The 15,059-nt window shown below is 42.5% G+C and overlaps 2 protein-coding genes across 4 annotated transcripts in view; both read right to left on the bottom strand.

Moving 5' to 3' along the window:
* Positions 1 to 7,043: 7,043 nt before the first annotated feature.
* cdca7a (cell division cycle associated 7a) lies at positions 7,044 to 12,259 on the bottom strand. Of its 2 annotated transcripts, none has more exons than XM_024405283.2 (10): positions 12,102 to 12,259; positions 9,630 to 9,758; positions 9,397 to 9,516; positions 9,069 to 9,278; positions 8,900 to 8,974; positions 8,574 to 8,762; positions 8,307 to 8,441; positions 8,060 to 8,209; positions 7,827 to 7,963; positions 7,044 to 7,732 (listed from the first exon to the last, which is right to left on the bottom strand). In XM_024405283.2, exons 1-10 carry the CDS (start codon positions 12,120 to 12,122, stop codon positions 7,702 to 7,704), a joined length of 1,197 nt encoding a protein of 398 aa, XP_024261051.1. In that variant the 5' UTR covers positions 12,123 to 12,259; the 3' UTR covers positions 7,044 to 7,701. The 2 variants fall into 2 exon arrangements, with proteins under 2 accessions (XP_024261051.1, XP_024261057.1); XM_024405289.2 differs by having other exon boundaries at positions 9,630 to 9,755; positions 12,102 to 12,258.
* A 75-nt stretch (positions 12,260 to 12,334) lies between these two features.
* zak (sterile alpha motif and leucine zipper containing kinase AZK) overlaps positions 12,335 to 15,059 on the bottom strand; it is a 57,201-nt gene continuing 54,476 nt past the window's right edge. For both annotated transcript variants that reach the window (XM_024405260.2, XM_024405273.2), the window contains exons 17-20: positions 14,626 to 14,742; positions 14,273 to 14,347; positions 13,862 to 14,015; positions 12,335 to 13,718 (exon numbers count right to left, since the gene is read on the bottom strand). In XM_024405260.2, the coding sequence (XP_024261028.1) occupies positions 13,012 to 13,718; positions 13,862 to 14,015; positions 14,273 to 14,347; positions 14,626 to 14,742 (1,053 nt within the window). In that variant the 3' untranslated portion in view covers positions 12,335 to 13,011. The remainder of the gene's footprint in view (positions 13,719 to 13,861; positions 14,016 to 14,272; positions 14,348 to 14,625; positions 14,743 to 15,059) is intronic.

The following is a 15,059-nucleotide window of genomic DNA, read 5'->3' as shown; positions in this document are numbered from 1 at the left end:
CAGATCCATTATTTCAGCATGTGCGGTGAAACAGATGTCACATGATGTTCTTCAAGGCAGCAGTTCTAAATGATAATACGTTGAAATGCAGAAACTTTAGAAGCCTCTACTGTCTCTCCAGAAGTCTACAGACAGCCAATGCTTTATATTTGCTACTTTTACCACTGCACATTATTTCGAGTCTGACTCTTTCCTCATTCTCCAGTATTAGACCATATACCAAGTCAAGCGTCAGATCCAACACTAGTAAGACTTGTTTGTCCAGCTGTTGTACTTAGCGGTCAATCTACAAGGTCACGCCTGGGTGAATTTGAAAGTCACCCCCTATTGCTGCCCCGCCTCCACCCGTTTCCTCTGCGCTGTAAAACCAGTATAGTCAACCACCATGGGTTAATAGAGACAGTAGATATTACAGGGCAAAGAAGCATGCGGGTGCTTTCATGATTGATTGATATTGTTGGGTGTAAGACTGTGAGACTATAATATTAAACAAATGGTCCATTGAAAAGTAGGAGGTGCCATGGCAATGATTGACATCCTTGCTGAGGGAAAAGGGACCGCTAGATGTCCATAGATGTTTCAGAAACAGAAGAGTAAACCAAGAGGGCTCATGATATACTTGCCTTTGTGTGTCTTTCAGCTCTGCGCGTCCACACCGCTGAGTAAACAGTGGTTCATACATGATTCGTTCGTTAATGTACTGCTTTTTCTCGGTCAAGGCAAGAGGGCCTTTTGACGGGAATGTCAATGGTGACATTTTGACGTGGGAACAAGGGTCCGCAATTTATTGATGTAGCGAACATCGTGACGCAACGTAGTTCACAAACATGCAGACTCCTCTGCCAATTATCAAAGTGTTTCATTTTTGAAAACATGGAAAATGACCTTTGCTAAATTTGAACCTCCACAGAACAAACGTACAGTAAATTCCTCTGGAGATCAATTCCAGACAGCGTTTATGCTTAACTTCAGTCCCTAGACAAGTCCTGGGATTGTTTCTTAGCTTTTGTTTTCGGGTTCTCACAGCACTGCGGATATAAAGGAGCTTTCACAATAGGATTTATTTGAGACATCATTATATCATTTCTGCAGTTTAATATAAATGCTTCATTTAACTAGCTAGAGTAAAGAATGCTTTGTTTTTCAGACATGTTTTCCAAATGTGAAGACATTGATCAAATGTAGTGAGCTAACTCATAAATACCAAATGCCTCTAAGGTTCTGCATTTTGCATGTGTTTGTGATTTATTCAGACTGTGTTAGTCAGTATATCCATTGCATTGTCTTGTATGTACAGTTGAAGTCGGAAGTTTACATACACTTAGGTTGGAGTCATTAAAACTAGTTTTTCAACCACTCCACAAATGTATTGTTAACAAACTATAGTTTTGGCAAGTCGGTTAGGACATCTACTTTGTTCATGACACAAGTCATTCTTCCAACAATTGTTTACAGACAGATTATTTGACTTATAATTCACTATATCACAATTTCAGTGGGTCAGAAGTTTACATACACTAAGTTGACTGTGCCTTTAAACAGCTTGGAAAATTCCAGAAAATGATGCTTTAGAACCTTCTGATAGGCTAATTGACATAATTTGAGTCAATTGGAGGTGTACCTGTGGATGTATTTCAAGGCCGACCTTCAAACTCAGTGTCGATTTGCTTGACATCATGGGAAAATCAAAAGAAATCAGCCAAGACCTCAGAAAAAAAAATTGTAGACCTCCACAAGTCTGGATCATCCTTGGGAAAAATTTCCAAACGCCTGAAGGTACCACGTTCATCTGTACAAACAATAGTACGCAAGTATAAACACCATGGGACCACGCAGCCATCATACCGCTCAGGAAGGAGATGCGTTCTGTCTCCTAGTGATGAACGTACTTTGGTGTGAAAAGTGCAAATCAATCCCAGAACAACAGCAAAAGGCCGTGTGAAGATGCTGGAGGAAATAGGTACAAAAGTATCTATATCCACAGTAAAACAAGTCCTATATCGACATAACCCGAAAGGCCGCTCAGCAAGGAAGAAGCCACTGCTCCAAAACCACCATTAAAAAAAAGACAGACTACGGTTTGCAACTGCACATGGGGACAAAGATCATAGTTTTTGGAGAAATGTCCTCTGGGCTGATGAAACAAACTAGAACTGTTTGGCCATAATGACCATCGTTATGTTTGGAGGAAAAAGGGGCATCATGGGGATGGAAAATTATGTGGATATATTGAAGCAACATCTCAAGACATCAGTCAGGAAGTTAAAGCTTGGGCGCAAATGGGTCTTCCGAATGGACAAAGACCCCAAGCATACTTGCAAAATGGCTTAAGGACAACAAAGTCCAAGGTATTGGAGTGGCCATCACAAAGCCCTGACCTCAATCCCATAGAAAATGTGTGGGCAGAACTGAAAAAGCGTGTTGGAGCAAGGAGGCCTGCAAACCTGACTCAGTTACACCAGCTCTGTCAGGAGGAATGGGCCAAAATTCACCCAACTTATTGTGAGAAGCTTGTGGAAGGCTACATGAAACGTTTAACCCAAGTTAAACATTTTAAAGGCAATGCTACCAAATACTACTTGAGTGTATGTAAACATCTGACCCACTGGGAATGTGATGAAAGAAATAAAAGCTGAAGTAAGTCATTCTCTCTACTGTTATTCTGACATTTCACATTCTTAAAATAAAGTGGTGATCCTAACTGACCGAAGACAGGGAATATTTACTAGGATTAGATGTCAGGAATTGTGAAAGACTGAGTTGAAATGTATTTGGCTAAGGTGTATGTAAACTTCTGACTTCAACTGTATCTGATATTGCTGTCCATTTTGACAGTGCTCTGGATTCATGACCAGCAATGAATTGTGTGTTGTAGGCTCTGGAGGAGACAGTTAATTAAGTAAATTAATGAAGCACGGGAGCACCACCAACTCACGGTGGTAAGCTCCTTCCATGCTCCTTTCGTAATGTATGATCTCAATTCAATCAATCCAATGTACCAGTTCTCATTTAAGGTAAGATTAGATTTACACATTACGGCCCAGCACTTCCCTACATCATAATTAGCTACTCCCTCTGATCGGGACATAGTGGAATGCTGGACTCCCCTCATCTCCCTATTGCTACTCACAAATTTAATGAGAACTTTCACAAGGCTGTGCGCACTGACAATGTCATCACCCTCTCAGGTCCCAGCTCTAGGCCCTGCCTGTGTGAAGCCCTCACTAGTGGGACAGAGTGAGGGACAAAGAACCCAGACTAGTCCTCCTCCTCCTCAGCTCTCTTGTTCTCCTCAAGTCCCTCCTAAATCAGTCTCTTGGGGGGAATAAGCTACAGTAATGAAATGGCACTCTAAATTAAGCACTATGCCAGCTACAGTATGTACTTAGCCTACATGGATTGGCGACACATCTGTGAAAGTACTACTCTCGTTGACTAAAGACAAATGTATCTGTCAATTTCCTGTAGTTGCGGGTGAAACCATTACCACAACCTCATTGATAAGATGCTTCTGTTTCTCCACCAACTCTGTGGAAGAGTCACTGAAAGTTGCAGCTGTCAAGATGAGGCAGTGTACAGAGTTGCCTGTATTGGAGCTCCCCCTTCAGGAACAGCGTATTGGGTATCTTCCATCAGATGAGGTGATAAGATAGAAAACAAGCATTCAAAATCTGGTGATGGTGTGAGAAGCCATGCTATGTCTGTCCAAACTGCCCAAAATCAGGTATGTATGTATGGTCAAGAGTGTGGAGCATGCAGCACTGACCACCAATGATCATTTGTGTTTGACTACGGTGGTGCATGTGTGATCACAGAGCAGTTAGGGTTGCTGTGGTGAGGAGAGGGTCAAAGGTGAATGTAGTAGAGGTAGTGCATTGACTCATAGCCTAGCTATGGGAGATTAATGACCTTGTTACCCTTCAGAAATTCCCTTTCAGATGTATCACTTATAAACTCAGCAAAAAAAGAAAGATAATAGTAAACAGTGTTTAAACCCCATTGTAAAGGGTTTAAACACTGTTTACCATGCGTGTTCAATGAACCATAAACAATTAATGAACATGCACCTGTGGAATGGTTGTTAAGACACGAACAGCTTACAGACGATAGGCAATTAAGGTCACAGTTATGAACACTTAGGACACTAAAGAGGCCTTTTTACTGACTCTGAAAAATACCAAAAGAAAGATGCCCAGGGTCCCTGCTCATCTGTGTGAACGTGCCTTAGGCATGCTGCAAGGAGGCATGAGGACTGCAGATGCAGCCAGGGCAATAAATTGCAATGTCTGTACTGTGAGACGCCTAAGACAGCACTATAGGGAGACAGGACGGACAGCTGATTGTCCTCGCAGTGGCAGACCGAGTGTAAAAACACCTGAACAGGAATGACAGTTTTCTGCCATGGCCAGGGAAGAGCCCGGATCTCAATCCCGTTGAGGACGTCTGGGACCTGTTGGATCGGAGGGTGAGGGCTAGGGCCATTCCCCCCCAGAAATGTCCAGGAACTTGCAGGTGCCTTGGTGGATGAGTGGGGTAACATCTTACAGCAAGAACTGGCAAACTTGGAGCAGTCCATGAGGAGATGCACTGTGGTACTTAATTAATGCAGCTGATGGCCACACCAGATACTGACTGTTACTTTTGATTTGGACCCCCCCTTTGTTCAGGGACACATCATTCCATTTCTGTTAGTCACATGTCTGTGGAACGTGTTCATTTTATGTTTCAGTTGTTGAATCTTATGTTCATACAAATATTTACACGTTAAGTTTGCTGAAAATAAACGCAGTTGACAGTGAGAGGACGTTTAATTTTTTTCTGAGTTTAGTAGAGGTAGTGCATTGAATCCTATAGCCTAGCTATGGGAGATTAATAACCTTGTTACCCTTCAGAAATTCCCTTTCAAATGTATCACTTATACCTGAAATATCCAAATAATCAGACAATTAGACTATTTAGGATATTGAACATATGCTCCCCAACAAGTTAGCTTTAAGGAAGCATGCAACAATAACAGGATTGACAAGTTCAGTTGTATGATGTGTTTTTTCCCCCCCTCTGTGAAGAATTCTGTATTTATAACGTCATTTTGTCACGCGTTCTTTGAAGGCGGCAGCGAGTGCACTTATGCCTTCCTTTGTTAGGGTGAGTTGGCAATTTCCTCAGAGATGGAACAACTGCAGGCAGCCTTTTTTTCTTGGATAATGTCCCTGACACCTGGACCAAACTGCTGTTTCCATTTGCTCACAGCCTGGAGTCGGTGGTAAGATACATGTCATAAGTCTCCTGCCACCCAAGAGTCACTCGCTGCTGTTCCTCAACAGCGGCACACTCTCTCGACAGTCTACAGGACACAGAGGTCTGGGGGGGGGATATTATCTAGAAACATCTGTCCACCTGCACAAGAAATCACAGAAAAGAGAGTACTGAAGACGTCTTAGTCCCCCTGAATGGGCTCTCCTGCCGTTCTTTTTGTGCTTGTGTGATCCAGGCCTTACAGTGTCTCCTAACATGGAACATGACAATCTAGTTACAGCGTTCCATGGCAGTGAGCTGAAAAGGGTGTTTATTGCAAAGATCTGACAGATGCATTCTACATTGTAATTCATCTGTTGATTTTGACCTACAGATCCCATCGTGATTATGAATTGTGTGTTCCATTTATTCAGCTGTTATTCCTCTGGCTTCACAACAGTCACTAGACACCTAGGAAAGTAAAAGCAATTTTGCAACCCTGCAGCCATAATGAAAATATCAATCAATTAAACTGAAGAAAAAAAACATGCATGAAAAATCCTTCTATGCAATCTGAAAACCTGCATGATAATAGCAATGCAGTTCAACCAGCACAATATCACTATCATTATTCATGTAATATGATTGTCATCATTACTACTCTAATTCCTCCAGCCCTGGCAGAAGAGGGCATTGTGGGGGCTGAGGGCCCATCTGTGTGCGGTCTTCAGATAAAGTGATGTAGTGCTGGGGTCTGGACAGACAGGACCAAGGAAGGGCTGTGGCTCTGTGTTGCTCAATGTGGCATGGCACTCAGGGCACTTCAACCCCCATTCCCTCCTTACAGGTACCCGACAGCCCACCACCGTGCGCTACTCATTTACTGCTACACTGGTTTTCATAATTAGCGCCGCAAGGCCTCATTAAATCCGCTCTAATGAATAAATATTGTATTTCATAGCCTGATTACCAGATCAGCTCAATGCTTGCACGTCGTAAACAATTATTTCCCTAAATATTCATCACCTCAAAGTGGATGATCATTGGTATTTAATACCAGTATTTTCAAGTGCATCTTTATTATGCTAATAATAGATTTTTAAAGATTTGTTTCTGGGGGAGAAAAAGATGATCCAAAAAATATGAAAATGTAAATGTAGGGAACAGAGATGATGACCTAAACACAGCATCACTGTATGGATTTGTGGAGAACTGTTTAAAGCAGTAAAACTTGCTTCTTTCTTCGTACATCTCTAGATGTCTACGTTTATAAACTGAGGAAGCTATTCAGACCAAATCTGTGGCGTGCCTTGATCAGCTTATGTGAAACGGCCTCCAAGATTTTTCCAATGTCAACGCAAGCCAGAGCCATTTTCTACTGCATATGACAGAAGGCAATAGACTACAAACTTGTGACCAAACATGTATCCTCTCGTAACCCAGCAGGACAAGCTTCCAACTGTTTTCCAAATATTGAACAAAGCAGCGCACTCCGAATTAGAGTAGCTACTCCTGTAATAAGAGAAAGTCTTTCGCGGAACACACTCAAGCGTTGACTGAAATGTCAAAATGTAAAGTGTCAGTGTTAATGAGAGCATGCTCACTGGAGACGGTGCAGGTCAAATGCAGTACATTTTCAAAGGCTTAATAGCAATGAACCACCAAAGATTCACCGCACATTTCCTGTGTGGTACCACACTACTGAAGAGAAAATACAGGCAATAACTTCTTTGCTACTTCGAGTGACAACTGAGAACATTACTATTTACACTGTAAAACATAGCTGGAAAATGAAAGGAGAGAAAGAGGAGAGCGAGAAAGTGCTTTAATATAATTGATTTACAGGTATGAGATTCCCATTAGACACTGCTAATTGTTTCCACACCATTAGTGACAGTTATCTAATGAAGGATATAACCAGGCACTGTCAGATATCACAGTTCCCCTCAGCCTGGGGGGGGGTCAATGGCTCACTGTGTCCTCTCCACCCCAGGGGCATTGTGGGACAGTGACAGACTACCAAATAGTCAAGAGTAACCGTAACAACATTTTTTACTTTCCAACAGCTGAGACTAAAACAGCGGATAAGCCTTATTGAAGTTAAAAGCTCATTTTCTTACAGAAAAATGTATGAACCTTGAGTACAATTACCGTAGAGCACAACTAGCCCTTACACATTTGATATATATTTGGGTTTATAACAACTTGCAGGTTAAAAGTGAGATCACAAGCAAACACAACTATAAACATTGAAGATATTCATCATAACAGTATAAACAGTGAGGAAGACTCATCAAATTACATCACGTAATTGATGGTAAAACTTTATACATTTAAAACAATGTAAGAAAAGAAATACGGAATCAGGAACAATATAAGAATTAACCGTTTTGCATTATGGAATATAGAGATATTTAACACAACGCTTGTCAGTCAGGTCCAGAATCAGGTGACGCCCTCCGTGGTTTACTGGCTCTCGTCCATTTCCTTTTTAAGGCTGCAGAGAGAGAAAGAGCCATGTTTGACTTCCCAACACAGTAGCAATCACAGTCCGTATACGATTGAAGTGCTTCAGCGGAAAGAACATTTACCTTTTTAAGTAGGCATGGGCGTTGTCATAGCCGTGGTATTTAGCCAGGTAGACCAGGACTCCAGTGGCACAGCGACCCTCTCTGGCTCTACAGAAGCTGCAGTTGCAGATCCCTCTGCATGTCGGACACTCCCACTCCTGCAACATACCAAGGCGAGTTCAACCAAGGCTGCACAACAGTCAAAGAATGAGTCACCGTTTGATGGCTCGGGAGTAGAACAGTGCAGTACTTACAGGATCCAGCAGGGCATCTCGGACCTCCTCTCCGTAACGGTTACGGAGACATGGGCCACAGAACTGACCCCTCACCCCCACACACTCCGGGTTACGGCAGTTGGTCTTGGTGTCAATCGTCTTCTGGCGGCACTGGTGGCAAGTGGATCCCTAGGTCAAGCAAATCAGAGGGGTGAATTTGCTGAACATGGCAGTACGAATGTGAAACCTTGCGTTTGAGAACCACTGTAGGAGAATGGGAACTTACAGTGGAGCTGTTGTACACCTTCTCCCGCACGTTGTTGGCGATCAGATCCAGCTCCATCTGGGAGATGTCCTCCACAGGCCGCACCACATGAGGAATAGCTAGCCCTGAGCTGTAGTTACGCCGATGAGGCGCCTTCTATAAACACATTCACAAATATATCAACCGAACTGGCAATTCCTGGAGTTCAGATTCACTATTGTTGAACGGACAGATCAGGAAACATCAAAATATTTAACTTTACAACAAGGGTACGGGTGTGCCACTCACCGCCTCATCCACCTCCTCATAGTAGCGGCTCCTGCGCACCAGGTTGAACTTGTCCTCCTCTTCCTCTGGAGGAGGGCTGGGGGGGCCGTCCACCAGGGTGCGGGAGCGAGTGTGGGGCCGAGAGGTGCGTTCAGGGTTCCTCCTACGGGGCCCTGAGGCACCCAAAGACTGGCGGGGGGCACGGCGAGGCTAGAGGAAATTAAAACATACCCAATCAAATACAGTAAAAAAACTAAAACATGGTAGCTAGACATCAATAGTCAAATCTTCGGTTTCCTGATATGCGTTTTATAGTACAGCCTCATCCTCCATCTTGACCCACTTACCGTATTCATCATAGGCAGAGATGATCTTCTGGGGAAGCCAGGTATTTTGTTGAGTTCTGCCATCAGCTTTGCAAGCTAAACAAAATATTTCAAAAAGAAAAAAATGAGCACTCAAATGTCACTCAGCAGGCAACTGCCAGAATGACTCCTGTGAATGAGCCCGTCCTACCATTGCTTTGTTCTCCTTAATGTTAAGCGCTCTCTTGTCCATGAAGTTGCCTCCCTCCTTGGAGTCAGACTCTTTTTTGGGCTGTTTAGAGGGCTCTGCTGCAGTAGTCTTCTGGGTGGCCCTCCTGGTGGGGAACTTCATTGCCACCTTCAGGGTCTGGGACCGACGGCCCTTGCGCCGAGGCCCCAACGACTCCTCTGAGTCCACTCTCTGAAACACATGAGCAACATTCTGAAAGGTTATTGTTTATAGTAGCCACCAGTGTAATAAAATTAAGTTGGTAATATCAAGAATATTTTTTTTATATTTTCTAAATTTAAATAATCACCATGGCACTCATTTTACTGCTGAAAGCATTCTCGAACCCAGTGAGAGACTCTTCCTCCGAGCTGGCCTCAAACACCTTGGCTCTCTCTGCCACCTTCTTAGCTTCTCTGAAGCTACTTTTCTGCACAAAGTGAAACCACAAACTTCAGTTTCATTAACAACGAACTCATTAAAATGAGTGAATATGGTAAAACATTAATTCTAACTGGGTGGAAACGTAACAATTCGGCTCACCGTGTTGGCAAAGCCACCGTCCGAGCCAAAACTATCACAGCTGTCATCTGAGGAGGAAGAGGATGTCTCCATGGGCACATTACGGAAGCTCCGCAAACTCATCCTGGTGGAAGGAGGCTGGGGGGCCTGCTGGAGCGACAAGCGGAAAAAGTTAGGAAAAACTGAATGACCATAGACAAACACTGAGTACTATTGGTTTTAGAAACTGCCTGTACACGGCTGCCCTCCTAGACAGGGAGAGAAGCAGCAATACCTATGGTGGTAGGGGTGTGACTGCAAGATTAATTCCGGACACCACAGGGTAAGTTAGCTAACGTAGAGCTATATCACGGCTAACACAAATGGATCTTACAAGGTCAATGAAGTTACAGTGCCTTGCGAAAGTATTCGGCCCCCTTGAACTTTGCGACCTTTTGCCACATTTCAGGCTTCAAACATAAAGATATAAAACTGTATTTTTTTGTGAAGAATCAACAACAAGTGGGACACAATCATGAAGTGGAACGACATTTATTGGATATTTCAAACTTTCTTAACAAATCATAAACTGAAAAATTGGGCGTGCAAAATTATTCAGCCCCCTTAAGTTAATACTTTGTAGTGCCACCTTTTGCTGCGATTACAGCTGTAAGTCACTTGGGGTATGTTTCTATCAGTTTTGCACATCGAGAGACTGAAATTTTTTCCCATTCCTCCTTGCAAAACAGCTCGAGCTCAGTGAGGTTGGATGGAGAGCATTTGTGAACAGCAGTTTTCAGTTCATTCCACAGATTCTCGATTGGATTCAGGTCTGGACTTTGACTTGGCCATTCTAACACCTGGATAGGTTTATTTTTGAACCATTCCATTGTAGATTTTGCTTTATGTTTTGGATCCTTGTCTTGTTGGAAGACAAATCTCCGTCCCAGTCTCAGGTCTTTTGCAGACTCCATCAGGTTTTCTTCCAGAATGGTCCTGTATTTGGCTCCATCCATCTTCCCATCAATTTTAACCATCTTCCCTGTCCCTGCTGAAGAAAAGCAGGCCCAAACCATGATGCTGCCACCACCATGTTTGACAGTGGGGATGGTGTGTTCAGGGTGATGAGCTGTGTTGCTTTTACGCCAAACATAACGTTTTGCATTGTTGCCAAAAAGTTCAATTTTGGTTTCATCTGACCAGAGCACCTTCTTCCACATGTTTGGTGTGTCTCCCAGGTGGCTTGTGGCAAACTTTAAACAACACTTTTTATGGATATCTTTAAGAAATGGCTTTCTACTTGCCACTCTTCCATAAAGGCCAGATTTGTTCAATATACGACTGATTGTTGTCCTATGGACAGAGTCTCCCACCTCAGCTGTAGATCTCTGCAGTTCATCCAGAGTGATCATGTGCCTCTTGGCTGCATCTCTGATCAGTCTTCTCCTTGTATGAGCTGAAAGTTTAGAGGGACGGCCAGGTCTTGGTAGATTTGCAGTGGTCTGATACTCCTTCCATTTCAATATTATCGCTTGCACAGTGCTCCTTGGGATGTTTAAAGCTTGGGAAATCTTTTTGTATCCAAATCCGGCTTTAAACTTCTTCACAACAGTATCTCGGACCTGCCTGGTGTGTTCCTTGTTCTTCATGATGCTCTCTGCGCTTTTAACGGACCTCTGAGACTATCACAGTGCAGGTGCATTTATACGGAGACTTGATTACACACAGGTGGATTGTATTTATCATCAGTAGTCATTTAGGTCAACATTGGATCATTCAGAGATCCTCACTGAACTTCTGGAGAGAGTTTGCTGCACTGAAAGTAAAGGGGCTGAATAATTTTGCACGCCCAATTTTTCAGTTTTTGATTTGTTAAAAAAGTTTGAAATATCCAATAAATGTCGTTCCACTTCATGATTGTGTCCCACTTGTTGATTCTTAACAAAAAATACAGTTTTATATCTTTATGTTTGAAGCCTGAAATGTGGCAAAAGGTCGCAAAGTTCAAGGGTGCCGAATACTTTCGCAAGGCACTGTAGCTATAGAAAAAGGAGTTGCTAGCTACAGTAGCCAAGTAAGATTCACTCACGTTGATTTAGGATACAACCAACATTTGAAATGACAAAACTTGTCAGGATAAAATATGAATCTGAGTAGCCAAATCTGTGGTGTAACTAGGTAGTAGCCACTGAAATGGTTGATTAAAAACATAACTAGTTAACGTTACTTAATATATATGTTTTAACTGTTTAGATTCACACATGGTAGCTAGTTAGCGAAGCAGGATACTTGATTTGAAGCAAAGGCAAAGCAACGGTTGCATTGCAACTCAAACGAGACTGCAGGCAGTCTGCAATAGCTTGACTAAAATGTGAGCAAGAAAATAGAAAAGTTAACGTTAGCTAGCTACAAGTTTACCACAGGAGAATTGTAGGTAGCTATCATTCTCTGCAGCTATCTAGAAGTACCCTGTAACTTTGATATAGCTATTATATGTAATTATACATTCCTTACCCTAGAGCGAGATGGACTCATTTTGTTTTCTTTAAAGTTTTTTGCAAAGAAAGTCAATCTAAACTCGTGTTCACGCTTCTTCAGTCCTTTAATGAATGCAGAGAAACACCTCCAGACTTGCAGATGGGGCAGAGAAATTTCCCGCGCAGGAAAATGTCCTAAAAGGTATATAAAACTTTTTTTTTTAATACGAGCTAAAAGGAAAATAGAACACACAAATCTGCGACAACAAATTAGCAAACATATATATATTTAAATACGGCTCTTCAACACATTTTTATTTTACAAATATTTGAAAATATTATGTCATTTACTGATCCACCAACGTGTAACCTTTCAAGTACTACGCCCTGGCGCGAAATCATAGCGTAGAACTGTGCATAAAGGGGCGGGTTTATAGAAAAACTCCCGCGTCCTTGCCACCAGGTGTGGTGGTCGTGTTCTTGGATAATAAGAGAAGCGTATGAACTTCATATGTTTCTTTTTTCAAAACTCTACATATAGTTAAAACCTATATAAAACATATTACGTACATTAACTTTTCTATATTGTAATAAAAGGCACAATTATCTCTCATAAATAGAAATATTACAACAATGTAGTCAATACAATTTACAATAGCCTTATATAAAACAGTTCACATATACAACTACACATTATATGTAGGCTTACATGTTAAATATAAGATATTTAAGTGCATACAGTACAATTCAGAATTCAGCCCTAAAAGACTGAATTGTGTGCATTCCCTAAATCACAATTCTCATAAGCTCAAATGACTCCTAAAAAGATCCCTCGAGAGAACGTTTAAAAATGTATATTTTTGAAGTAGTGTGAAGGATAATTTTCAAAGTAAACCTGCTGTCCAGTCTATTCAGACATGTAAACAGTTTCAAACAGAAAATGATCCTCAGCTTCGACCACTACAGCCACCTCTACCCCCTCTCCTCGGTCTTCCTCTGACCTGTTTATTGTCCTGTCGCGGTAACCTTTTCTGGCGCTCCACTTTGATCCATCCCCCCTCACTGACTTTAGCCCCCTCTTGCTCTGTACTGGGGTTTTCCACCGCTGGTGATATGCCCGGTATCACCCTGGGCCGGTTCTGAGCTACTACACTGTAACTATAGGACCGAGGCCTCCCTGTTTGCTGTGAGGTTCTGCTAGACTTATTCTGTGTGAAGTTTCCCCTTGTATTGGACCATGCACCTCTGTTGTGGCCCCCTGTCACAGTCAATGAGTTTTTAAAGTAGCTGCTGTGCCTGCGGTAACCTTGCACTGCCCCAGCACTGAGCGGGCGTTCACGCTCCAATGCGCTCTCTGAGGTGGTGCTGGAGGGGCTGCTGCCCTTTGACCCCAGGTAGAGGGGGGAGAGCATGGCGGACAGGCCGGTGGTGGGGGATGAGCTGCGGGAGCACCAGGGAGAGAGGGAGCTGCGGTTGGGAGACCTCCGCACTGCTGCAGCGTAAGAAGAGGCCTGGTCTCCATACGCAGACAGGAACTGAGACAGGGTGCAGGTCTCTGAGCCACCGGTGGGGGTCCGGGCACCATGCTGCTCTGCTGCTGACTGGTTCTTCAGCTGCCTCTGTCTCAGATTGTACATCCATCTGGGATCCACATCTGGAACAAGAAAGAACATCCACTGGTAGGATCGGCTACATAGAAGTGCTCATACATTTGTTCATTCTGTTTTTAAGACAGCTTTAAATGCACCACGTGTCAATTAAATCTTCATCCAAAGCACAATAGAAAGGAAAGTTGACCTTTTGAGTCTGATCTGCTTCTGGGGTTCCCTTCTATGTTCAACTGGGTTGTTTCTATCAGCAGCTCCACAGTCTTGATCTCATCTCGTCCACCGGTGGGGTTCCACATCACTGCATGGCTATATCGCGTAGACCTTGGTGATCTCACATCATTCTAGTGGCAAGTGTAGGGACACAACAATCACTGTAGGCGATTTTAAACATCAGATCACATTTACACGTCAAATTAAATTCAATGTATTTCTTTTTTTTTAAGCGTACCATACAGTACACTGTGAACATACATTTTACTGTAGAATTCTTATTATTGGTAATGACCAGCCTAAAGGTGGTGTAGTGTAGGCCTATGTAGTGCAATGGTTAGGTCATTGTAGGACTGTCTCCCTATAGGATATGTTTTGAATGACTCACCTCATAATTAACAATGCAGTCAACAACCTGATTGTCCCGTAGTCCAACTACCCATTTGTCCATCACAAATGGGGGCTGCAAGGAAATAGTTTGATAAATGGTAATTAATCATCATGCATAAGCTAGCTAGCACTGTGCATCTTCAACACTGCAATGACATTAATTCAAGGAATAATTACATTTATCTTGAGATACAAAGAGGGACTTTAAATGTCATAACATTTAGCAAAAGGGTACGCTCCTTCAATGGTCATAAAAACCGTCAACAAAGAAATGTAAAGGACAAGTGACTGTTGATTTTAAGTCCGGATGCCCTTTCAGCACATGGCATGGCGTAATGCTTATGATCACACCTTGGTCATCTTCAGGACATCCACATCCTGTCTGTTGGCATCAAAGGTCACATCCTTGATGTACGTTATTGCAACTTCATCTCCGTCAAGTTCCATGTACATTTTCCATTTGCAGTCCTAAAAAAAGAGAGATTGTAGGTCTTACAGTATATTTATTTATCCCTGGCTGGCTCCAAACTGTTGCTTTCTGCAAAAAAAATATAAAATAGAACTGCTGTCTTGAGAACCTAACTTCATTTTTTCCTAAACCAACAGCACAGCCTAGAGGTAGTTCCTTAGAACTGAACATTTCTGTAACGTGAATGTATATGACATTCTGATCAAATGTGAAAGTTATGTTATACTTTTAGATTTGAATTCTGCTTTCACCTAGTATCCTGTGTGAGTTACATTCAATTAAGACATGTTTGAATATTGAGTGCTTTCCCCACACT

The sequence above is a fragment of the Oncorhynchus tshawytscha genome, linkage group LG03 (assembly GCF_018296145.1).
Source record: "Oncorhynchus tshawytscha isolate Ot180627B linkage group LG03, Otsh_v2.0, whole genome shotgun sequence".
Taxonomy (NCBI): Eukaryota; Metazoa; Chordata; class Actinopteri; order Salmoniformes; family Salmonidae; genus Oncorhynchus; species Oncorhynchus tshawytscha.
Note: the sequence above shows the minus strand (reverse complement) of the source record. Positions and strands in the feature narration are given on the sequence as shown.